Here is a 21,236-nt window from a genome sequence, read left to right on the forward strand (position 1 = left end):
CTTTCTGTTGTGGTATCTGTTTAGCACAATGATGAATGATCCTGGGCTGATTCCTATTCAGCAATAATTACAGCTTTGTGCTTCAGTAAGCGGCAGCCAGCATGCAGATTCAAGCCATAACAAGACAGCTGCTTAAACAGAATCCATAAACACATTGATTGTTGATTTCCCTGGGCCGGGACCCTCTCTATCCCTCCCTCCTCTCCCCCCCTCCTTCCCTCCTTCCCTCCTTCCCTCCTTCCCTCCTTCCCTCCCTCCCTCCCTCCCTCCCTCCCTCCCTCCTTCCCTCCCTCCCTCCCTCCCTCCCTCCCTCCCTCCCTCCCTCCCTCCCTCCCTCCCTCCCTCCCTCCCTCCCTCCCTCCCTCCCTCCTTCCCTCCCTCCTTCCCTCCCTCCCTCCCTCCCTCCTTCCCTCCTTCCCTCCCTCCCTCCCTCCCTCCCCCCACACTGCTTCAGGCTGGATTTTACATGACATCACTCAGGTCATTTTGCTCGAAAACCAATTTAAGCTACACAACCACAGCACCATAACACATGTTCAGAATAAGCAGTTATTGGGTTCAACTAGGTTTAGTCTCCCCACAGACCTCCCACTGTGGCAGCATGTGACTGACATGCTGATATTTGTTGAAATTATGACTTGAAATGGACACAGCATTTGTCATGGAGTGCAAAATATGTCACCTGAATACAATTTTCCTACTCAGCAATGCTGAATGCAATCATCATCCAATCAGGATGCTAGTATTAGGGCTGTTTTGGGGGCCTACAGAGGAATCACAGATATTACCAGGAATCAAAGGCTGTAAAAGCTTTACTTCATTTACTTTTTCTAACACTGATACATTTAATTGGCGGTATTCAATTGGAGGCATTGTGAGACTGGTGCTGTTGTGCTGGTTGCATCACTGGATGTTGTTCTGCAGCCAAATCTTTAGATACTCTAAGGTCGGAGGATGGTTGGTCTGGGTTAATAATTAGCCAGGTGTGGTCAGCTGACTCTCACAGGGGCATATATACACTCAGCTCTGCCCACAAACGCTCTCCGGCAACAAAGATATTGACGGTAAGGACTGGCTCTCTCTTGATCAAGGCCTTTCTTTGAGCATTATATATTTATATATACATCCAGTACATTCAGGGCCAACATTCTTTATTTAAAAGAATGTGCTCAGATGGGGAGAAATGGTATTTCAAGTTAAAGAAGCTAAAGGGATGAAAAAAGGCACTGACAAATTTGATGTTTACAAAATGGTGTGCAAGGTGAACATTTTAATAGGCCTCTGAAGAATAGTATTACAATGTTTTCCCTGAAACAGTTCAATAACTGCAATTGACACTGTGCAGTTAAACTGCATCCTTACGAAGGATATAACAGACCTCTTGGTTGGTCCCGCTGTAAGAAAGAGGTATTCCAGTTATGTACCTCATTCACACTAGATTGTGAGTTCAAATCCTGCTCAGCCCAAGGAAGTAAAGTTACACCCTGTGCTGCTGCGCAGCTTGTACACTGTGTCGTGTCCCACACCTCTTCCATGCACGGTTCCATGCAAAGTCCCTTTATATGAACGTGTCTGCTGAGTGAGTAAATGTAGCTGTGTGTGTGCCTGCTCTAGGACCTGAACATGTGGGGAAAAGCTATCTGTAGTGTGATCGCGGCCGTGCTGCTGTCCGTGGTGTGTGCCGCCCCTCACGAGGGGGATCACGGGGGCCACAGCGAGGACCACCACCATCACCTCCACCACGGCCCCAACGAGCCCCACCACTCCCATGGACAAGGGGAGGACGCCTGCCACAAGCTCGCCCCCCACAACGCGGACTTCGCCATGGCACTCTACAGATCCCTGAGTGCCAAGCCTGACGCCAAAAACGTATTCTTCTCCCCCCTGGGCATCGCCACCGCACTCTCCATGCTGTCGCTGGGAGCCAAGGGCGAGACCCACAGCCAGATCTTCTCCACACTGGGATACTCCGCGCTGACCCCGGAGCAGGTCAACGAAGCCTACGAACACCTCCTCCACATGCTGAGTCACGCTAAGGACACCATGCTGCTGGACATGGGGAACGCCCTGGCCGTGAGGGACGGCTTCAAGCCCCAGGAGAAGTTCCTGAACGACGCCAAGCACTTTTACTCCAGCGAGGCCTTCAATGTCGATTTCAAGAAGACGGAGCAGGCTGCGGCTCAGATCAACAAGTTCATCGCTCAGAAGACGCAGGACAAGATCACGGACCTGGTGCAGGGGCTGGACCCTGACACCGCCATGGTGCTGATCAACTACGTCCTCTTCAGAGGTAGGACGCGTGATGTTCCCCTCAAACGGTAGCAGTATGTTTGAGGGTTCGGGAGGGTGTGTTCTGTGAACGTGGATGGGGAGTTTGATATCAATTCATTCAGTTCTTTATAATTGAGATTACATCTCAAATGTCTCTATCCCCCAAAATCAGAAAAAAGGTCAACAAATATACATACAATTTAAAAAAATGTTTTATTTTCTGTAGGAAAGTGGGAGAAGCCGTTTGAAGCTAAACTGACGAAGAAGGCCTCCTTCCAGGTGGACGAGAACACCAAGGTTGAGGTGGACATGATGAAGAAGACGGGCCGCTATGACTTCTTCCAAGATCCAGACAACTTCACCAGCGTCATCATGCTGCCCTACAAAGGCAACACCTCCATGATGGTCATCCTGCCCGATGAAGGCAAGATGAAGACTGTGGAGTCGTACCTCAACAAGGACTACATCAAGCACTGGCACAACTCAATGTTCAGAAGGTTGGACTCTTACAAATTAATGTATTTTGATGAATGAATCAAGGCCTCAGGTTTGTTTTCAAATGTGGGTGGGACAGCTTCTTTTTTTTTTACTGAGGATGCGGCTGTTGAATGTAATTTTCTTAATACAGAGGGAGACAGATTTGCCGTTTTCAAAAAGTGGACGGGACATTTTCATGTATAGTGAAACCTACACGCCTGGAATGAATGAGTGATTTTCTCTTTTGAAGACATGAGTTACTGACAAAGAACTATAGCTTGTAGATCAGGGGTGGTTAACTGTAGTTTTGGGGATCTGGGTTGTGTGCAGTCCTACTGTGTGTTTACTTACCAGATTCTGATTCAGGTCTTAATGTTTACTTTTGCACACAAAGGGACAGGTTGGATTTAACCAGAAATGCGGTTTTTATGTTCTTTTAAAATATTTATATATTTTACTGATTCATTTATTCTATGTTACATTCCAAGGCAGAATCATTCGCTTCCTTTATTCAGATACTTTAGTACTGCAGTTGTGTGTATCCTAATCGTTTTTTAACTTATGTCATCTTAATGTTACCTGAACACATGAATTTCCCTGGGGATCAAGGAAACTAAACAATTTAAATTTAAACTTGTGTCTGTTTTTCAGCTCTGTGGATTTGTTCATGCCTAAGATCTCCATCTCTGCCTCCTCCTCGCTGGGTGAAATTCTAAAGAACATGGGCATGGTGAATGTCTTCGCAGACACGGCGGACTTCTCTGGCATCTCCGAGGAGACCAAACTGAAGGTGTCCAAGGTACAGTACCATCCAGTACACACCCCCTGTGTATGGGGTCTAAATTATGCAGTGCTTTAGGCATTCATTTTCTCTGTACAGAATTTTTTTTTTTTCTTCTGGCACTTACACTTTGAACCCTTTTGGATGGTTTATTTAGTTACTTTTAAATCAGTAACCAGTCTAATCGTACCCCTCACAAAACACAACAAATCGACTTCCTGTCCCCTCCAGATTTCCCACAAGGCCGTGCTGACTGTTGACGAAACCGGCACTGACGCAGCCGCTGCCACCACCATCGAAATCATGCCCATGTCGCTGCCCGACACCATGAACCTGAACAGGCCCTTCCTGGTCCTGATTGTTGAAGACTCCACCAAGAGCATCCTGTTCATGGGGAAGATATCTGACCCCACAGCTAACTAACCTGACCAGTCACCTGGGGAGGTCACCTGACCACAGACAACCACCAGACAAGACGTCCAGCTGTGGTGTTGTAGTACAGAACACATCTGTAACTTTATAACTTTTGTTTTTGTAACATCTTCTATAGTTTTGGAAAGTCAAGAATATAAGTATTCACACTATTCTCTCCCTGAAGTTGAGAGAATAGTGTGAATACACCACACATGAATCCCTGAACCAATGATGGGAACATGTAATTACTCTTCCTTCAGATAGTTTGGCTTAACCTTAATACTAACATCCTGTACTAGTTTGTTGATGAAGAGGAGGATGTGTTTATCCTTCAGTACTTCTGCCGCCTGCATACCGGTACAGTGTAGGAACTGTAATGCTTCTCCTCTGTGAACATTTTTGTTGGATGATAAAAGTTTAAAACTCAAATGAAGTGACTGTATTGTTCTTTGTGCTTTCACAGTCATTGTATATCTTGTGTAACATTGTAAGATGTCTATAGTATCTAAATACGTTTACCTGAATTCATGATTTAAAAAAGTGTCCCCTGTACCGAAAATACAGCAAATTCCATCAAAGGAAAAAAAAAGAGGTTTAACTGCATATTCAGGAACAAACATTCTAGCTTTGGCTTCAGGACAGGGATGACCCAGAAGCAGAGCGGTTGCTCCAGCAGCAGTTGCTCAGTGGACTCTAGAGAGAGAGAGAACGGCTCTGCTGACAACAGCAACCACCCCCAGGTCAGACGACCCTCGGACATCGACCCCAGCCAGCCCCTGGTCAGCCCCTGTCATGTGTTTCCACACAATCGATTGGTGGCTCCTGCCCCCACTTCCCCCGTGGCCTCTGGTGCCCTCTCTCCTGTGCCTTTTTTAATATTACTTTTCGTTTTGAGCACTACTGAAGTAAGAATAGTAGCTTTCATGTATTAAAGGGAAAATGACGTCCCTGCACTTGAGGTAGATAAATAATTTGCTATACCACGGCACAGCTTGTACAGTCAAAATCAACGTCTGAAAAAGTGTATTAGAACAACGAACTCCTACCAGATTTTTTTGACAAATCAAACATCCGAACACATGCTTTCATCATAGAAAAAGTACACTTTAGTGGTTCCAGAGATGATCTTTTAGGGAGGGGGTGAGGGGGAGGGGGGTGAGGTGTGTGTGTGTGTGTGTGGGGGGGGGGGGTGTGTGTGTGTGGGGGGGGGGGGTTGGGGTTCCTCCAGAACTCAACAGGGGTCCTTATGTCTGGGCCCTCCATGCTACAGCATGAAACAGACAAAATGTCTGATGTCTAGGATAAAAGAAGGAGCACTTGATTAGTGGTGTGGAAGCTCCTCCACCCAGCCCCAGTCACTTCTACGCTCTCTGCTTCTTATCTGGGTTTACAGATCAAACGCGCACACATACATCAGTACTTGCCGATTGAACAGAGTGAAGTTACCATCTATAATGCATCGTAAAGGGCTGGAACAGGGTGTCAAGCACGACTGTGGCTCTGACATACAGTTGTGTGAGAGCTCATCATCTTCGGGGTGATCACAGAGACTAAAGAAGCAGATGAGACTACTGCTGGGTGGGGATAGGGTGGAGAAAAATTGATGAATAGTTACGATCAAAGTTGAATGAAAATAAAACGTTGTCTTCTTTCAAGCCGACAATCACTTCATGTTCAGATCGGATCGAGCGTCCGTTAGGCTATAGATGTAACGAATCTCAGAATTCTTTAGTCGCTTAATAACAGTCCGATCAAAATCACTTCTACAATGTGTAGGCCTTTCGCACACACACGCACACGACACACATCTACGCGTACACACACTTACGCGCTCACGCAGACAGCACTACCCCCTTCAGTCACTAGATGGCACTGTTGCGTCTCTATAGTGGCAGTTGACGTTCTGCCCATTTGAGTTTGCAATTTACAGTCAAATTACAGCGCATCCGCCTCCTCCTAATTCATTAGTCTGCTTTACACATCAGAGTCAAATGAGTTAGGAAGGTCACGGAATTGTTCTTTCTCATCATCCCCAATTAATGTGTGTCGCTTGAACTACAAAGAGACAACCTAGACAGGGAACAACATTAAAGGCCTGTCTTCTTTTCTTTCTTTCTGTTACTCTGGAGAGGGTTAAACTTGGAGGTGCCTATAAAGAGGTTTTCGCGACAAGGGTGTTGGCATTACAATCAGGTGGACCTTTTGAGCTCGATGGAGGACTGCTCTGGCACATCCTAAATGAAGCAGAGCACGATTGCCTGCACATGTAGCCTACCTGCTGCCTAGATCAAGCTAACGCGGCTTCAGGTGGCCAAAGCGGAAGAGATCAGACACCAGAACACACTGTTCCAGGGCTCTCAAGTTTTCTCAAAACTTTGGCGTTAGATTACCATAGGCTTACCTGTTAACGTTTGGGTAAACATGTATGTGTGTGTGTGCGTGTGTGTGTGTGTCTGTGTGTGTGTGGGTGGGTGGGAGGGGGGTTAACTCTGTATAACTCGAGTATGCGCATCGTCCATTAATTGTATGTAGCGGGACAAGTTATCTCTTCTTTAGCGTGAGAAATGCTTGAAATGCTTGAGAAATACAAGGTATTGCGTGAGAGCGTGAGAAATAGCTGAAATGCGTGAGCCTGGAGAGCCCTGATGTTTAGTACCATATATCACCAACTGATGGTACAGTACACAGTATACAGAGTTTCTAGTTTTTGATAAAATGCAACAGGCTATGCAAAGATAGAGTAGCCTATGTAGGCTCTGGATTTTCCTGCATTGTCGTTTGATATTTTAAGACACTGACACCTAGGCCTATATGAAACCAATAAATAATACAAAAACAAATTATCTCTATTATTTCAATGTTTTATAGAGGGAACTCTGAAGAGGATGCAAAATAATTATTCATGCAAAGCTTACATAATCAAGCCGGCGTAAAAATAACCACGGAAGTTCCCAATTCCACAGGTGAATTGGCCACAACTGATGATGCCATACAACCCATAATTAATATAGGCCTACTGTAGGCTACATGTGACTTCTAGTAAAGCTATATTAGTTTTACTGCCATTCTGATAGTCTTCTGTTCATCTCACACATCCAGACTACTGCTCTGTAAGGACATGGTTTTTCCAATACTGATCTGAAACAATGTTTGGGTTGCAGCAACATCGACCCCTAAAACCTGTTCGTCAATGCTGTTGACTAAAGGGATTAAACATAATCTGTTTGGACAGACACCTCATTGTGCAACAGAATACACAGACGCAATAACGAAACACATACAAAAGGTATTTTGGAACATGGGAAAACATGGAAAGAAAAGACGTTTGAATAGTGTTCACTAATAATTATAAAATGTTCGATGAAATAAAAAACAGGAGTTATTATTTATATTACCACTGACAGATTTCAATAAAATACAGTCACAGCGCTCATTCTCGAAGGACATTATGCCAACACACAAACACACACACTAGCACACAAACCCTTGTGGACCCCCAACAGCTCATTAAGGCATGTTCCATGCCACACATGCACTGCTAATTCCTGTGGACCTTGTTGTTGGTGACAGTCGGATCATCCATCTTCCAGAACAGTGGCACGTCACACCGTGGACGACTCTCAGCTGACAGCTACAAACAGTTACGATACATTTATGAGATCATAACCCCTGAAAAACACCATGTTCTGGAGCCAAGCCTGCTCCTATCAACCAGAAGCTTGAAACATGGTACCTGATATACTAATGCCCACCTCCCAACCTACACACCAACATAAGATCCTTCACTTGGTAAGAGGGCTTGAGCTTTCAACATCTGCCTGTTTGCCAACGTGGACAATGCAGAGTTTCCGGTCTCTTCCTGTGCTTCCCAGTCCAGTGGCTAACCACTGCCTGAACTGAGGGGTGCACATGCAGAGAGCTGCGGATGCCCTACTGATTCAGAACTCTGGATATCTGTGTTTTGAAAAAACGAATATCTACTATTACAGCATAATTATGTTCAGCCTATGGTCTGCACCTCCCTGTGCGCCTGACCGTCTCTGGAGGAAGGGAATCCTTTACTGAATAACTCCTCCCAAGGTTTCTTTCATTATTTTCCAAGGAGATTTTCCTTCTTTGAAGGTTTAGGTTTGTTTACTGCAGTTCTATCGATGTGTGTGAAACCCTCTGTGATGATGCTTGTAAAAAGGGCTATACAAATACAATTGTAATCGATCATGTAGTCACAAAAACTATTCATTGTATGGATAGATGACTATTTTAAATGACAAAAAAAAAACTAAGACTAAATGTAGATATTTACATAAACGTAAATGACTGGACATTTTTGTGTCTGTATATATTACAGTCATGGCATGATATGCAGATGCCTATAGCTTTGTGCAACTTAAATGTATCTTTTAGACTTGATAACGCCACATAAAGCAGATCTGATTTACACAGGACAGGAAGTGACTGACGTCCATGGAGTAGCTTGTTCCTGTAGGTGAGAGTGGACTGATATCATGATGGATGCCCCAACTCTTCAATCCCATCTAGTCTTCTGGTAGGATCAATGCATCATCTGTTATGTTCTAGGCTAACAAAATTACTACTGATGTCTATGGGGTTGCCAAACGGAAGCCAGATGGTTTCCTGCTTTTGAGTTGATGTCACAGCGAATTAAGCTCTTGCTCTCTCAAACCCTGCTGTTGATGACTGTGGCTGTGAGAATCATAAACACAATAAGCACTTGATTTATGTAATGATTGCACCTTATGCAACAATCTTCTTTCACACAAAACTGGGGTCCACTGAAATTTTTATGACTGTCCGTCCTGCATCTGCTAACACATTTACATAGTGATCATAAAACTCATAAATCAGTAATTTAGTTATGGCCTCATTTCTTCTCACACAGAAGACGAATAAAGCCTCTCTTATGCATCATAAACTTGTTAAAACGATACTGCCTCCAGGTTTAAATCTATCTTTGCCCTGGCATTACACCCCTCTCCTGGGCTGTGGGGGCTGTCGACTGTGGGGTGTAAAATTATCCGTTAACAGGCCATTTTACAAGCCGGATGTTTGTACATGTAAAACCCTCAGGTTTATGATACTGAGTGGTGGAGAATACTTCATGGTGGAAGCCAAGATAAGTGTCATGTCTATGACTGAGTGCAGGAAAAATAGGAGAGGGATAGATCAAGAGGAAAAACAAACTGTAAATATTACTTGGAGAAATAGACAGAGAGAAGTGGAGAGAGACAGAGTAAAAGATAGAAAGAGATAGAAAGATAGACAGAAAGAGAGAGGTCGGGAGTGAGAGAGAGAAGTGGAGAAAAAGAGAGAGAGAAAGAGGCACAAAAAGAAACAGATAGAAAGGGAGAGCGAAAGACATAGAAAGAGAGAAAGAGACAGGAATATGTCAGGAGCATCTGGCAACTGTCACCGTCAGACAGAAACTCAGCAAACAGAATGAAATATTCATTTGACATACCAGTATTGTTTCTCCCTCTAATTGTTCTTCCGTCACATCCTTCCCTTCATCCTCACTCATTTATGAAAGCTGTTGCGCTGCAAATCTGCAATCAATAAATGATGAAAACCTGGCTGAGGACTGTCACCCCTGCATGGTGGGAAAAGGTCTGTGGTTTGGGTTATTAATTAGATGTAGAGTGATGTGGGGATCCTAGGCACTGGAGAAGTATGGGAACTACGACTGAGTGTGAGACAGAGAGACAGTTGATCTACGCTGGGATCCAGAACGCAGAGGTAGAGCGGGAGCAGGAGGAGAAAGAGGAGGAGGAGGAGGAGGAGAAAGAGGAAGAGGAGGAGGAGAAAGACGAGGAGGAGGAGGAGAAAGACGAGGAGGAGGAGGAGGAGAAAGAGGAAGAGGAGGAGGAGAAAGACGAGGAGGAGGAGGAGAAAGACGAGGAGGAGGAGGAGAAAGAGGAAGAGGAGGAGGAGAAAGACGAGGAGGAGGAGGAGAAAGACGAGGAGGAGGAGGAGAAAGAAGAGGATAGGAAGTAAGAGACGAGTAGGGTCGAGTGTGATGAATGAGAAAAATAAGAGAAGAGTTTTTCCCTGCTCCAATCCCAACACGTTTCTACATCAAAGCCCGATCTCTTCTTCTTGCTGTGACAGCGACCGGAGCAGATGTTCAAACGCTCTCGCACACTTTAACACTTTTCTAAGTTTCATAATTCATATCCTAGCAGAACAAGATCATCAAAGCAAACAAGCTAGCTTCCACTTTTCTCTCTGGAATGCCCAGTAGCTCGTTTGCATCATAGGTAAGGCATGTTTCGGCCAGTATTTTACTTTCAATTAAGCATCTTTGTATTAGTGGAGCATCTTTGTTCTCTTGACGTAGTATCATTTGTAATAACTATCATTAGTTATTTCATGCTTCCGTGTTAAACAGTATGTGAGGCAAATGTAGCTTATTGAAAGAGATCTCAAACTTGGAGGTTGGTCACCGAAAACAGGAAACTATTCCCTTTGAAGAGGTTAAGGAGGTTTAGAAGGTAATTTCGGACTTTTAGATAGACATATAGATAATTATACACAAAAAATAGGGTTGTTCTTATTTTGTCTGTGAGAGGACAGATTGATCTCAGCGTCACGTCAACAGAGAGTGGAAGCAGAGCTGATGAGCGACATGGCAACACCTAGGCTACTCCAACCTTGGCGTGTATTTATGGTATATCATATCAACAGCTCAACAATAAAACCGTAACCACAATCAAACCGTGTCAAACTAAGATCCAGAATTCTAAAAGCACGTGGATCTTTTGATACTTTTTACTCCATGAACCTGTGCCAACAGGTCCTGTATAGTGTAGCTCTGTGATGCATCTTGACGAGGGGAGCGGAGCATATCAGAGCAGCAGGGAGTAGAGCAGAGGGGAGTAGAGAGCAGGGAGCGGGGAGCAAGGGTGAGATAAATAGGGTCTGAAGTCTCTATTTGAGGTTAGACTGATCCTCTCTCACGAGGGCCTCTCTCTGTGATTGCCACCGGCATTCCATGTTCTATTTGATGCAAAACTTTTGTCAACTGACAGTATAAAAAAAGGAATGTTCAGTTTTTTTTGTGGGTTCTCAGAGAATTTTTTCAAGCAAGCAAACTTCAGTAAGCAACATGTAAACTGGCGGAGATATATATATATTTTTTTAATAGTTAGGTTTCATTTTCAGGTGCTGGGATAATGAATTAAAGATGAGTAGGCCTATGGCATTTTATAGTGTTTGACGGTAATGCATATTGAGTTTGATTAAATTCTCGTTGTATTTTTATATCCCTTGACTATGTGTGATACCATGGGAACACAACAAATACTGTTGCTCATATATAGCACTGCCGTCATGTAGTCATGGTAACAATGACCTAAAGAAACTTTGGATTCACTCCACACAGGAAGTCCCTCCCTCAATAGAAACAGACCAGGCAACTCATTAAAAGCAAATAATAGAAAGGCCAAAAAATCAAAGGGAGATGAGACAGAAAATTTGTTTGAGAAAGCGGCTAGCTTTTGAGTTCTTCTGCACACCCTGGGGAAGGAAAAAAACATACGAAGGAAGGAAGGAAGATGTGTGTGATGTCCTCCAAAAAAGTGTGTGTCATCACAAGATGTGTGTGGATTAGAGATCATTGTGTTGACTCGTGTTTGCAATGTCATCAGGGGAAGAAATGAGGACAACTCTGAGATGAAAACAAACAATCGTAGGTTTAACCAGCTCTCTCTGGGACCTCACATCAAGGTAATTATCTGCTGGTATTTGAACCTTTTGAACTTTTCAGGAAAATTTGAATTTTGAATCTTGTTCAACAGTAAGCTGTTTCACTGGAATGTTGTGGCCTGTGCAAAAGTGACACAGGCTTGTGTCACTGCATGTGTACTATTTGTGTTGATCATAAGCTTTCTCAAAGATTTTAGGTATGCCTCTGTATTATTTGTTAGATATCAACACTAGGTCTGTGAATACAAATTAATAACAAGTGATGACTTCTAGTGCTGACACTGAATTGGAGAAAGAGATTAAGCTTGGCTGATAGATAAAGAGAGAAAGACAGATAGCGAGAGAAAGAGAGACACAGAAGAGAGATAGAGAGGAGGGCACAGAGATGAACAAGGCAAAAGGATAGGGATGCAGAGAGGAAGTAAGAGTGAGAGAGAGAAAGACTGAGAGATTGAAGTGGATTTTTCCTGGATTTAAAAGCAAGGTCTTGCAAACAAGCAGAGGGGTTCCCAGTTCAAAGAATACTCAATTTTCACACAGAGAGGGGGTGCACTGCCTCTCTGTCTCCCATCCATGGGCTCCACACCTCCAGTCAGAATGAAGGGGGTAATTTCCCAAAGTGCCACTGTCCAATCCCAACACTCCTCTCAGACAGAAGCCAACGATCTCAGATGAGTGCGAAACTGTCAGAGGATCCACCTGACTCTGGGGGAATAATAAAGCAATTTCTTCCTGTCAGGAGCCCGGAGGATAAGACACAGCAGGGGAAAGATATAAATCGCTCACTGCAAAGCTGACATTTTAGGGGAGCAATGTGTGACAGTTTAAAATGAAATGACACACAAAAAGAAAAGCTCCCTCCGGTAGGTTGTTTATCATTGGGCTGAAACAAGTTAGGATCAGTGGAACAGTGTGTATGCAAATGTGTGGTTGTCCGTAGCAGACCTGGGTTTGACACCCATGTCATTGTGACATACATCACAAACTGTCCGAGACATCGGTAAAAGAAAGTTCCCTAACTTTTGAAAAATGACAGATTGTGGAACGATTGCAACAATCAATCATATTAACTTCCCAGGTCACTTGACATGCAAAACAAAACAGGTTAGGAGACATGTGTACAGGTCCGCACAAATCATACACCATAATCCGATGACCATAAAATGTATCCCTTCAATACGTTTCTGCATCCAGCCACCAGCAGTCCAGCGGTTAAAAAGCTCCTACAGCCACCAAAGCGATCACAGATGGCAACTGCACATACATGAGTGTCCTTTCACCCTAGTAAATCCCAGGGAAATAACAAATAACAGGGCAACTGCTTCAGTCTGAGAGCCATTCACCTCCGCCTGGCTCTCCCCTCCTCCTCTCCACACAACGCCTACATCAACAGCTGTGGTGCAGGGGTGAACTCTCCTTTAAAACCTTTAATGGTCTTAAAGTGCTCTTTTACCATAATGACAGCTTTTTAAAAAAGTATTTAGAACGTAACCTTTGCACTGGCCCACTCTGGGCTTCTTTGAAAAGTTCACGAGAATGACGAGAGGAATGTATAATTTACCGCAGGTTAGCATTTTTAAAACATGAAAATGTTTGCAAAATTGGGTTAATTTTCTGTCCCCCCAATTAGAGGTAAGTGGCAGAGAATGTATAGGGTTGATGGTGTTAGCTCCTGTTTGGCCTGGGTCTTATGGTACCACCATGTAGCCATGCTACCTGCATCCAGAGAGCCTCCAAACTACCTTCATCCATGCAACCTGCAACCAGAGAGCTACTGTACCAGGTTACCTGCAACCAGAGAGCTACTGTACCAGGCTACCTGCAACCAGAGAGCTACTGTACCAAGATACCTGCAACCAGAGAGCTAACAAGCTACCTGCAACCAGATAGCTACTGTACCAACATACCTGCAACCAGAGAGCTACTGTACCAAGCTACCTGCAACCAGAGAGCTACTGTACCAAGATACCTGCAACCAGAGAGCTACTGTACCAAGATACCTGCAACCAGATAGCTAACAAGCTACCTGCAACCAGAGAGTTACCATGCTAACTTATGGATCAGCATGACTGCATCTTGCTGTCTGTGCTATGCTACTCTGTTCTTAAAGATCGAAGCTCACAAGGGAATAAATGGGGTTTGATTAAGAATAATGATTTTCACACACACATGCACACCCACACACAAATTAACATGCACACCTGCATGCACAAACACCTACACACTCACACACACACACACACACACACACACACACACACACACACACACACACACACACACACACACACACACACACACACACACACACACACACACACACACACACACACAGACACAGAAATACGGTGTTGCTGCCCCCCAAGAGGGTGTCCCTCAGCTCTTCATGCCTGAGAAGAGGCCCTCTCTGTGGGGAGACCGAGGCAGAAGAGGCTCTGGAAGCCATTGGAAACTCATTATTACAGTACTAAATGATGGATCATTTCCAAACGATCTCTGCGTACACCTTAACAATTAACCCAAAGGCAATTAAAGATCGGCAGAGGAGGGAGGAAGCAGATAAATCACTGGGCTTTAACCTTTGGGCTGTCAGACAGATTACAGTTATTAAAGTGGAACATATTGGACCAATCAAAAGTTCTTCAGTTGGAGAGTCCAGCCCCTGTAGGATACATGCGGAAAGTTTCCATCCCCACTAATTGGATTCAATGGGATGTTCAAGTAGAGGTGGACACACTGGCGATGGCTCATGAGGGATGTAGAAGCAGACTATTTCATGTGTGAATCGAAGACTTAAATATCAGTGAAATTCAACTACAGTAATAATTAACCTACAGTATTTATTTAGCAGACGCTCTCATCCAATACTAGGTGTCAAAGACAGTTGTGTGAATCCAGCTCTACGCTGGTCTTTTGAAATGAACATTCCAGAAGGGATCATTTAAAAAAACACACAGATCATTTCATAAAACCCTGCAGATCTGCAAACGCCTAAATACAGCAATCATCCTCCAGACCAACTAATGAGACCAGAGGCAGAAATAAAACAGGTGTGAGTTAAAAGGCCATTATGACAGTCCCTGTGGAGATCAGAACCCAGGGAGGAAGTTGTATAAGATAGCCGTTGTTGGCCTGAAAGCCCTTCAAGCCGACAGCAACGAGTCTGGATCAGAACGCAGCCGTCTGAGGTAATGAGGGTGCCTAATTAGCTGACTGCTAAGCTTAATGAGTTGTGACTGTGCTTTAAGAATCCCGGTCATTCTGTTGTTAGAAGCAATGTGATTGATCCCTCTTGACAACCCCCCCAGAATCACACACACGTGTGTTTTGCCCTGACAGCTGCTGCTGTAGCCTCACAGTGCTGCCTGTGTGTTTGGTTAATGCATCTGGGATCAGGTGACAGTGATTGGATGCCTATTTGAACTAACAGTCAACCAGATTCCTGTTGCTTTAATGTTTTCATCTGACAGAATGGTTGTGGTGCCAGGTGCTTTTTTTTATCATTTTTAACGTGCCTTTAGTACACATTCATGTAACACACACAAACACACACATGCGGACACGCAACCACACACACACACACAACCACACACACCTCTCAACGGTATAAAGGTATAGGCAGAGCCTGACATTGATTGAAAGCGTGTGGGACCTGTGTGATTTGCTCTTTGGCTTGTTTCTCCAGTCACACACTCCTGGAACTGTCACACAGGCCCCAACGTTAAGTGACTCCTCCCCCCCTTTCTCTCTGCGCCAACCTTCCCGCCAAAGAAATCGATTAATGCTCTGATTGAAATGCAGTCTTCATGATGTGGCCAGCACAGCTTATTGCATGTGGGCCACAGATCCAACTCCACCCTGCCTCTAACCCCACAACCTAGCTGTTTGGCTATTCCACCCTGCGCTCACTAAACCACCCGTGTGAATGTAAAACGGGACATGGGAGGGTGCAGCGCAAGCGGCTACTCCTGTTGAAAAGTTCAGACCTCTCATTCTTGTCGTTCTTTCGCTGAACACTCCGTTGAACACTGTCTCCCAACCCTGCGTTGACACACACTGGGATCAATATGACAAGGATGATCGCCATGGTTACCGCAGGAAGAAGTAATACATCAGTAACTTGCCGACACGCCCTGCCGATCCTCCAGAGAGGGCGTGGACGTTTTGCTGTGTAGATAGATTGGGATTTTTCTGACTCCATGGACCACCTCCTTGCAGGTGAGATGAGGTGGCAGGGTGTGTGTGTGTCTGTGGTTCATCTGGCTGTGGTGATTGTGCGGAGCAAAGATACAACGTGGTAGCTTTGACCCTGTCCTTGTGCTGTCCTGTCAGCCAGACTGACAAAGACAGGCGGGGAGGGAGATTGCACACTCCCGCTGATGTTTCCATTATGTGTGTGTCATACACAAGGCCGCCAGTGGACAAGGCTGACTGCCATCAAAAAGTCCTCATGTGACTACCCGTGGAACACACACACACGGACAGATACACACCCACACATGGACACATGCACGTATACACACTCACATACAGACACACACACACACACACACACACACACACAGACACACACTCACCCACACATGGACACACATATACATACACAGACACACACACTCACAGATACACACACACACACACACACACAGACACACACACACTCACCCACACATGGACACACATATACATACACAGACACACACACTCACAGATACACACACACACACACACACACACACACACACACACACACACACACACACACACACACACACACACACAGACACACACACTCACCCACACATGGACACACATATACATACACAGACACACACACTCACAGATACACGTACACACACAGGCAAACTACAATTCATACCCACATGTGTGGGTGTGTGCGTGTCTGGTGTGTGTGAAAGCGAGAGAGAGCACCTATAATTTCATGGTTAATTTCCTTTACGTAAATTGCAATTGATGTAACCTGGTGACAGAAGAAATTGTTATAATACCACCCTTTCAGTTTTTTCCACTCAGGTCACTATTTTAAATGAATCGGATCAGTTATCTAATACTAATAATAATATTTTACAGCTTTGCCACACTGAGGTGTCTCTGGATACTTTTACAAGTGAGCCCTGCATGAATGTGAATGATAGCCATAGTTGTAAACACACATGTTCTGCTCCTGTGTTTGTGAAGTCAGTGAAAGGCCTGGTGGAAGTGTTGTTGCGTGATACGGTCGGGTGAGGGGACAGATGGTGTGTGCGTGTCCGTGTGCGTTGGTGTATTTGTATGTGTGTGTATGCGTGTGTGTGTGTGTGGGTGTGTGTGCATGTGTCTGTGTGCGCTTGTGAAGTTGTGTGCTTCTGTGTATGCGTGTGTCTGCCTGTGTATGTGTGTGCATGTGTGTGTGCATGCATGTGTGTGTATGTGTGCGTGTGTGCATGAGTGTATGTGTGTATATATGCATGTGTGAGTGTGCAGGTAGAGGTATGGACAGATATTCAGACGGGGCTCCCAGTGAAGCATGTTGTGAGCAGCAGCTGCTAGCAAGGCTTTCTTTATACGTCCTCATCCCATCAAGAGATTCATTAAGATTCAGCTTGGCTGTTTCTACATCAACACCTCTGACACAACTTCAATTACTGACTGGAGCGCGCACACATTCAGGAGATTCACATCTGTCTGAAATCTCACACAGACTCCTCCTCTCCTCTCCTCTCCTCTCCTCTCCTCTCCTCTCCTCTCCTCTCCTCTCCTCTCCTCTCCTCTCCTCTCCTCTCCTCTCCTCTCCTCTCCTCTCCTCTCCTCTCCTCTCCCCTCCCCTCCCCTCCCCTCCCCTCCCCTCCCCTCCCCTCCCCTCCCCTCCCCTCCCCTCCCCTCCCCCACAGTGATAAATGTTAGGGTACATGATTACAGAAGATCTGTGGGCGTTTATCATTGGCAGAGCAGAGACTGACCAGGGTTGTGCACATGGACGTTCACCTTCCTGTAAATATACTCTTGGTCATTACTTCTGTCTTATAGCTGCAGTCGGATGTGACCCATTACTCTTTTCTTACAGTACCCATCCCATTCCTCAGGCAGCATGTTAACAAGACCAACGTTTGCTGTAATTAATGTGGCTCATAGTTTTTGGGGCGGTGATTGGAGAATTTCAAGATGGATGATTCTAACTCCTTCAATTTGTTCTGGAAGCCCGACGTTAAGTGTTGGAGCGCGGGGAGATTTATGGATGAATAGCGTCTCTCTCCCGCCTTCTCCCCAAGGCGTTTATGATTCATTTATTCCACAGTTCGACATTCCTCGATTTGACTAACGTAATTCAATTCTGTTAAACCTGTGCCACTGTGTGCGTGTGCGTAAATCTTTGTGCTTGTGTTTATGTGTGTGTATATATGTCTGTGCATGTATGTGTGTTGGCATGTACGTGTGTGTATATGTGTGTGTTTGCATGTATATATATGTGTGTGTACAGGAGTTTATGTATGCTGCTCCTTTCATTGGCCACTGTGAATCAGCCTTATGTCTGTGCCGGAGCTGTTGTGCCTTCATATAAACTGTGAGGCCAGACATCCACTTGTGTTTGCTGTTTACTGTCAAGCTCAGTCTTCTGGTGTACCACTTAAAGTCTTGTGTGGTCAAAATGTTCTGTGTACCCCCTTGTCCTTAGGGTCAAAAATGACCTGCTAGCACTAAAAACCCTAAAATAAAGCAGCCTAATTGAATTTTAAACCCCTAATCTATTTTGCATGAAGAAACAACCTGACATGCGTCACATATGTTGTGGATATCTGAGTTTTCTCTCTTCACAGTGCAGAAAGACTGCATTTAATAGGTGGACACTACTTGTTTTTACCGCAACACTGAAACTTGCAGTCATGGCTTCAGCAAAGAGAGTACTGGAGGTATTGTCACCTGCAACACCTTTATAGACTCTGTAACTGAACTCAGTGGCACACATAATATGAATTTCTCATTGTGTGTGAGTACGTACAGTACCAGTTGATGAAGAAAGTGTTTTGTCCGTCTCTTCATAAACGGAGTGACTAAGTTCAGTTGAGTTCTGGATTTTAATAAATATTATCAATCTTCAGATTGGGAGAGAATACCAGACCTCTGACAATAAATGACAACACAACACCAGGCTCAGGTCTCAATCATGTCTCTCTCGGCTCTGAAGGCCGGAGGACCATCTTTTATAGGGCACAGGAATGTAAACATAGATAGTGACAGTCAGGCAGTAATGACGTTACAACAGTCTCAGAGGAAGATATTCACAGCTCCCAACACATGACCAGTCAGACTAGAGAGATCATAGTTGGCGCTCTCCTTGTAGTCATGACAAAGGACGTTTACCCAGTACTTTCTCCTGATCCCGAACATCTATTAACCCTGACACATAGACACAATCTACTCTTATTAATAGCAAGCTTACATAAGAACATACTAACTAGTATCCAATGACTAGTTCTATTGATTAGTGAATAATGTAAGCACACCAGAAATCGCAATTTCTTCCACACAGTCAAAAGTCTGGACACGTTGTCCCATTCAATTGAATGGGAAGGTGTGTCCAATCTTTTGACTGTTACTGTACATCTTTGAAGTTTTCATGGTGTACAAATGATTTTGTATAACTGCAGGGCCAAAAATAAATCTCAATCAATCTTGTCACTGTTTTAATGTCAAATTTGCCACTTGAAAAATTCCTAACATTTCAAATTGAAAAGAAATAACGAAGATTTCTCTCCTGCTGTTAAACACTTCTAGTGCTGTTGCTTTCTGAATGTGAACATAAATCACAATGTGTGCATTGACAGGAGAGCTTGACCAAAGAAACAAGGACAGTTTGGAACACACACCGATTAAGAAAAATAACTGACTGCATCAAAAGATGAATTCAAATGCTTTTCCACATCCCTTTCTATATCTTTCAGACACAGCAATTCAATTATAAGTTTGTACTGAACATCAGTTTGGCAGTTTCATTGCAGCTCTATAGCCGTAAGAAGCACTTGAAAGACATAGCTCTTTACTGGGAGTTGCCAGAGCATCCATGTGAAGACTATTTCCCAGGGTCCACCCCGTTTCCTCCGCCTCACCTCTCTGTTCGGAGATGCAGGGACACGCAGAGCTCTAGACTCACGCCAAGTGTGCCAGAACTAATCCTGAATATCGGAAAACTGGGAAGCGAACCCTAATCCTCTTACTGAGAAATAAAAATGCATGGGGGTGAATTTTATTAGCCTATTGTCATAGGGGCTATTTTCCCATAATGACTTCCAGTATACGGCACGCTGCAGTCATTTCCATTTTCATCTCAGTTTTGAGGCTGTGAGCAGAAAAAGGAAGACATTTGCAGAAAAGGTTGCATGGACAACATGTATTTTTTACTGTAGAGTTACCTGGCAATCAGACGTTAGAGTTGAGTAATGACAGTAATTCAAAGATGATGGTGTGGGTGTGGACACAGAGCCTAGTGAGAATAATGTATGATAACTGACAGGAAGGCTGGAGGATAGCTGAGAGAGAGAGAGAGAGAGAGAGAGAGAGAGAGAGAGAGAGAGAGAGAGAGAGAGAGAGAGAGAGAGAGAGAGAGAGGGAGAGAGAGACAGGATGAGTGATAAAGGCTGGAACTGAGCAGAAAGTGATTGAGAGTGAGTGATAGAGAGAGAGAGAGAGAGAGAGAGAGAGAGAGAGAGAGAGAGAGAGAGAGAGAGAGAGAGAGAGAGAGAGAGAGAGAGAGAGAGAGAGGAGGGGGGAGGGGGCACACAGACAGACCTGACGCACACAGAGAAAAATGGATTAAGGATTGCAAGAGAAAATGAGAAAGGGATTGAGAGAGGGAGAGAGGTAGGGAGAGTGAAAGAGGGAGACAGAGAGGGAGAGAAAGAGGGAGGGGGTGAGAGAAAGAAAAAGAAAGTGAGAGAGTGAAATAGAGAAATGGAGGGCGAGAGAGAGAGAGAGAGAGAGAGGACAGAGAGAGAGAGAGAGAGAGAGAGAGAGAGAGAGAGAGAGAGAGAGAGAGAGAGAGAGAGAGAGAGAGAGAGAGAGAGAGAGAGAGAATGCACCCAGGGAAGGAAGCAGTCATAGCAGTGAGAGGGATGGAGGTTTAATTGGCTCTATCAGCATGAGAGGACTTGCAGCACTTCAGTAGAGGAAATGATGGAAACACACCCACAACGCTTTTGTTTCTAACAGAAGGGGCTCCATCATGACTCATAATAACCCACACTATGCTTCCACACTCAACACTATAGGCTTGCCAACACTACCTCGTCTTACTACAGTTCACTAACTAGCCACCACAGTAATTCAGTCCTACCTGGTCAATTTACAGTAATTGAACAGAACTGAATGCAATGGAATTAATTTCAATTCCATTCCATGTAATTCACTCCACTGAGCCATTGTGTGAGTTGATGATTGTGAATGCGGGTTGGAAGGGAGGTAGGATGCTGAATCAGTCCTAGCTCTTAGTGTGTAAGTCAGGACTGGACAGCTGTCTGCTGGTTGGCAGAGTGACTCTGCAGTGCCCAGGGAGAGGAGGGAGATGAGGGGAGGTGTG

General features: G+C 44.6%; 1 protein-coding gene across 1 annotated transcript; it reads left to right on the forward strand.

The window, feature by feature from the left end:
* Window positions 1-882: 882 nt before the first annotated feature.
* On the forward strand, window positions 883-4,372 carry LOC136947536 (alpha-1-antitrypsin homolog). Its single transcript, XM_067241640.1, has 5 exons — window positions 883-1,064; window positions 1,615-2,290; window positions 2,498-2,768; window positions 3,400-3,547; window positions 3,761-4,372. Exons 2-5 carry the CDS (start codon window positions 1,624-1,626, stop codon window positions 3,950-3,952), a joined length of 1,278 nt encoding a protein of 425 aa, XP_067097741.1. The 5' UTR covers window positions 883-1,064; window positions 1,615-1,623; the 3' UTR covers window positions 3,953-4,372.
* The last annotated feature ends 16,864 nt before the right edge of the window (window positions 4,373-21,236 follow it).

This window comes from Osmerus mordax, chromosome 8 (genome assembly GCF_038355195.1).
Source record: "Osmerus mordax isolate fOsmMor3 chromosome 8, fOsmMor3.pri, whole genome shotgun sequence".
Taxonomy (NCBI): domain Eukaryota; kingdom Metazoa; phylum Chordata; class Actinopteri; order Osmeriformes; family Osmeridae; genus Osmerus; species Osmerus mordax.

Bases quoted from the DNA above. Each gene is read 5' to 3' on its own strand.
- LOC136947536 (XM_067241640.1), top strand. From the start codon at position 1,624: ATGTGGGGAAAAGCTATCTGTAGTGTGATCGCGGCCGTGCTGCTGTCC. The intron at 2,769-3,399 runs GTTGGACTCTTA...TCTGTTTTTCAG, and splicing joins CACAACTCAATGTTCAGAAG to CTCTGTGGATTTGTTCATGC. The intron at 3,548-3,760 runs GTACAGTACCAT...TGTCCCCTCCAG, and splicing joins CCAAACTGAAGGTGTCCAAG to ATTTCCCACAAGGCCGTGCT.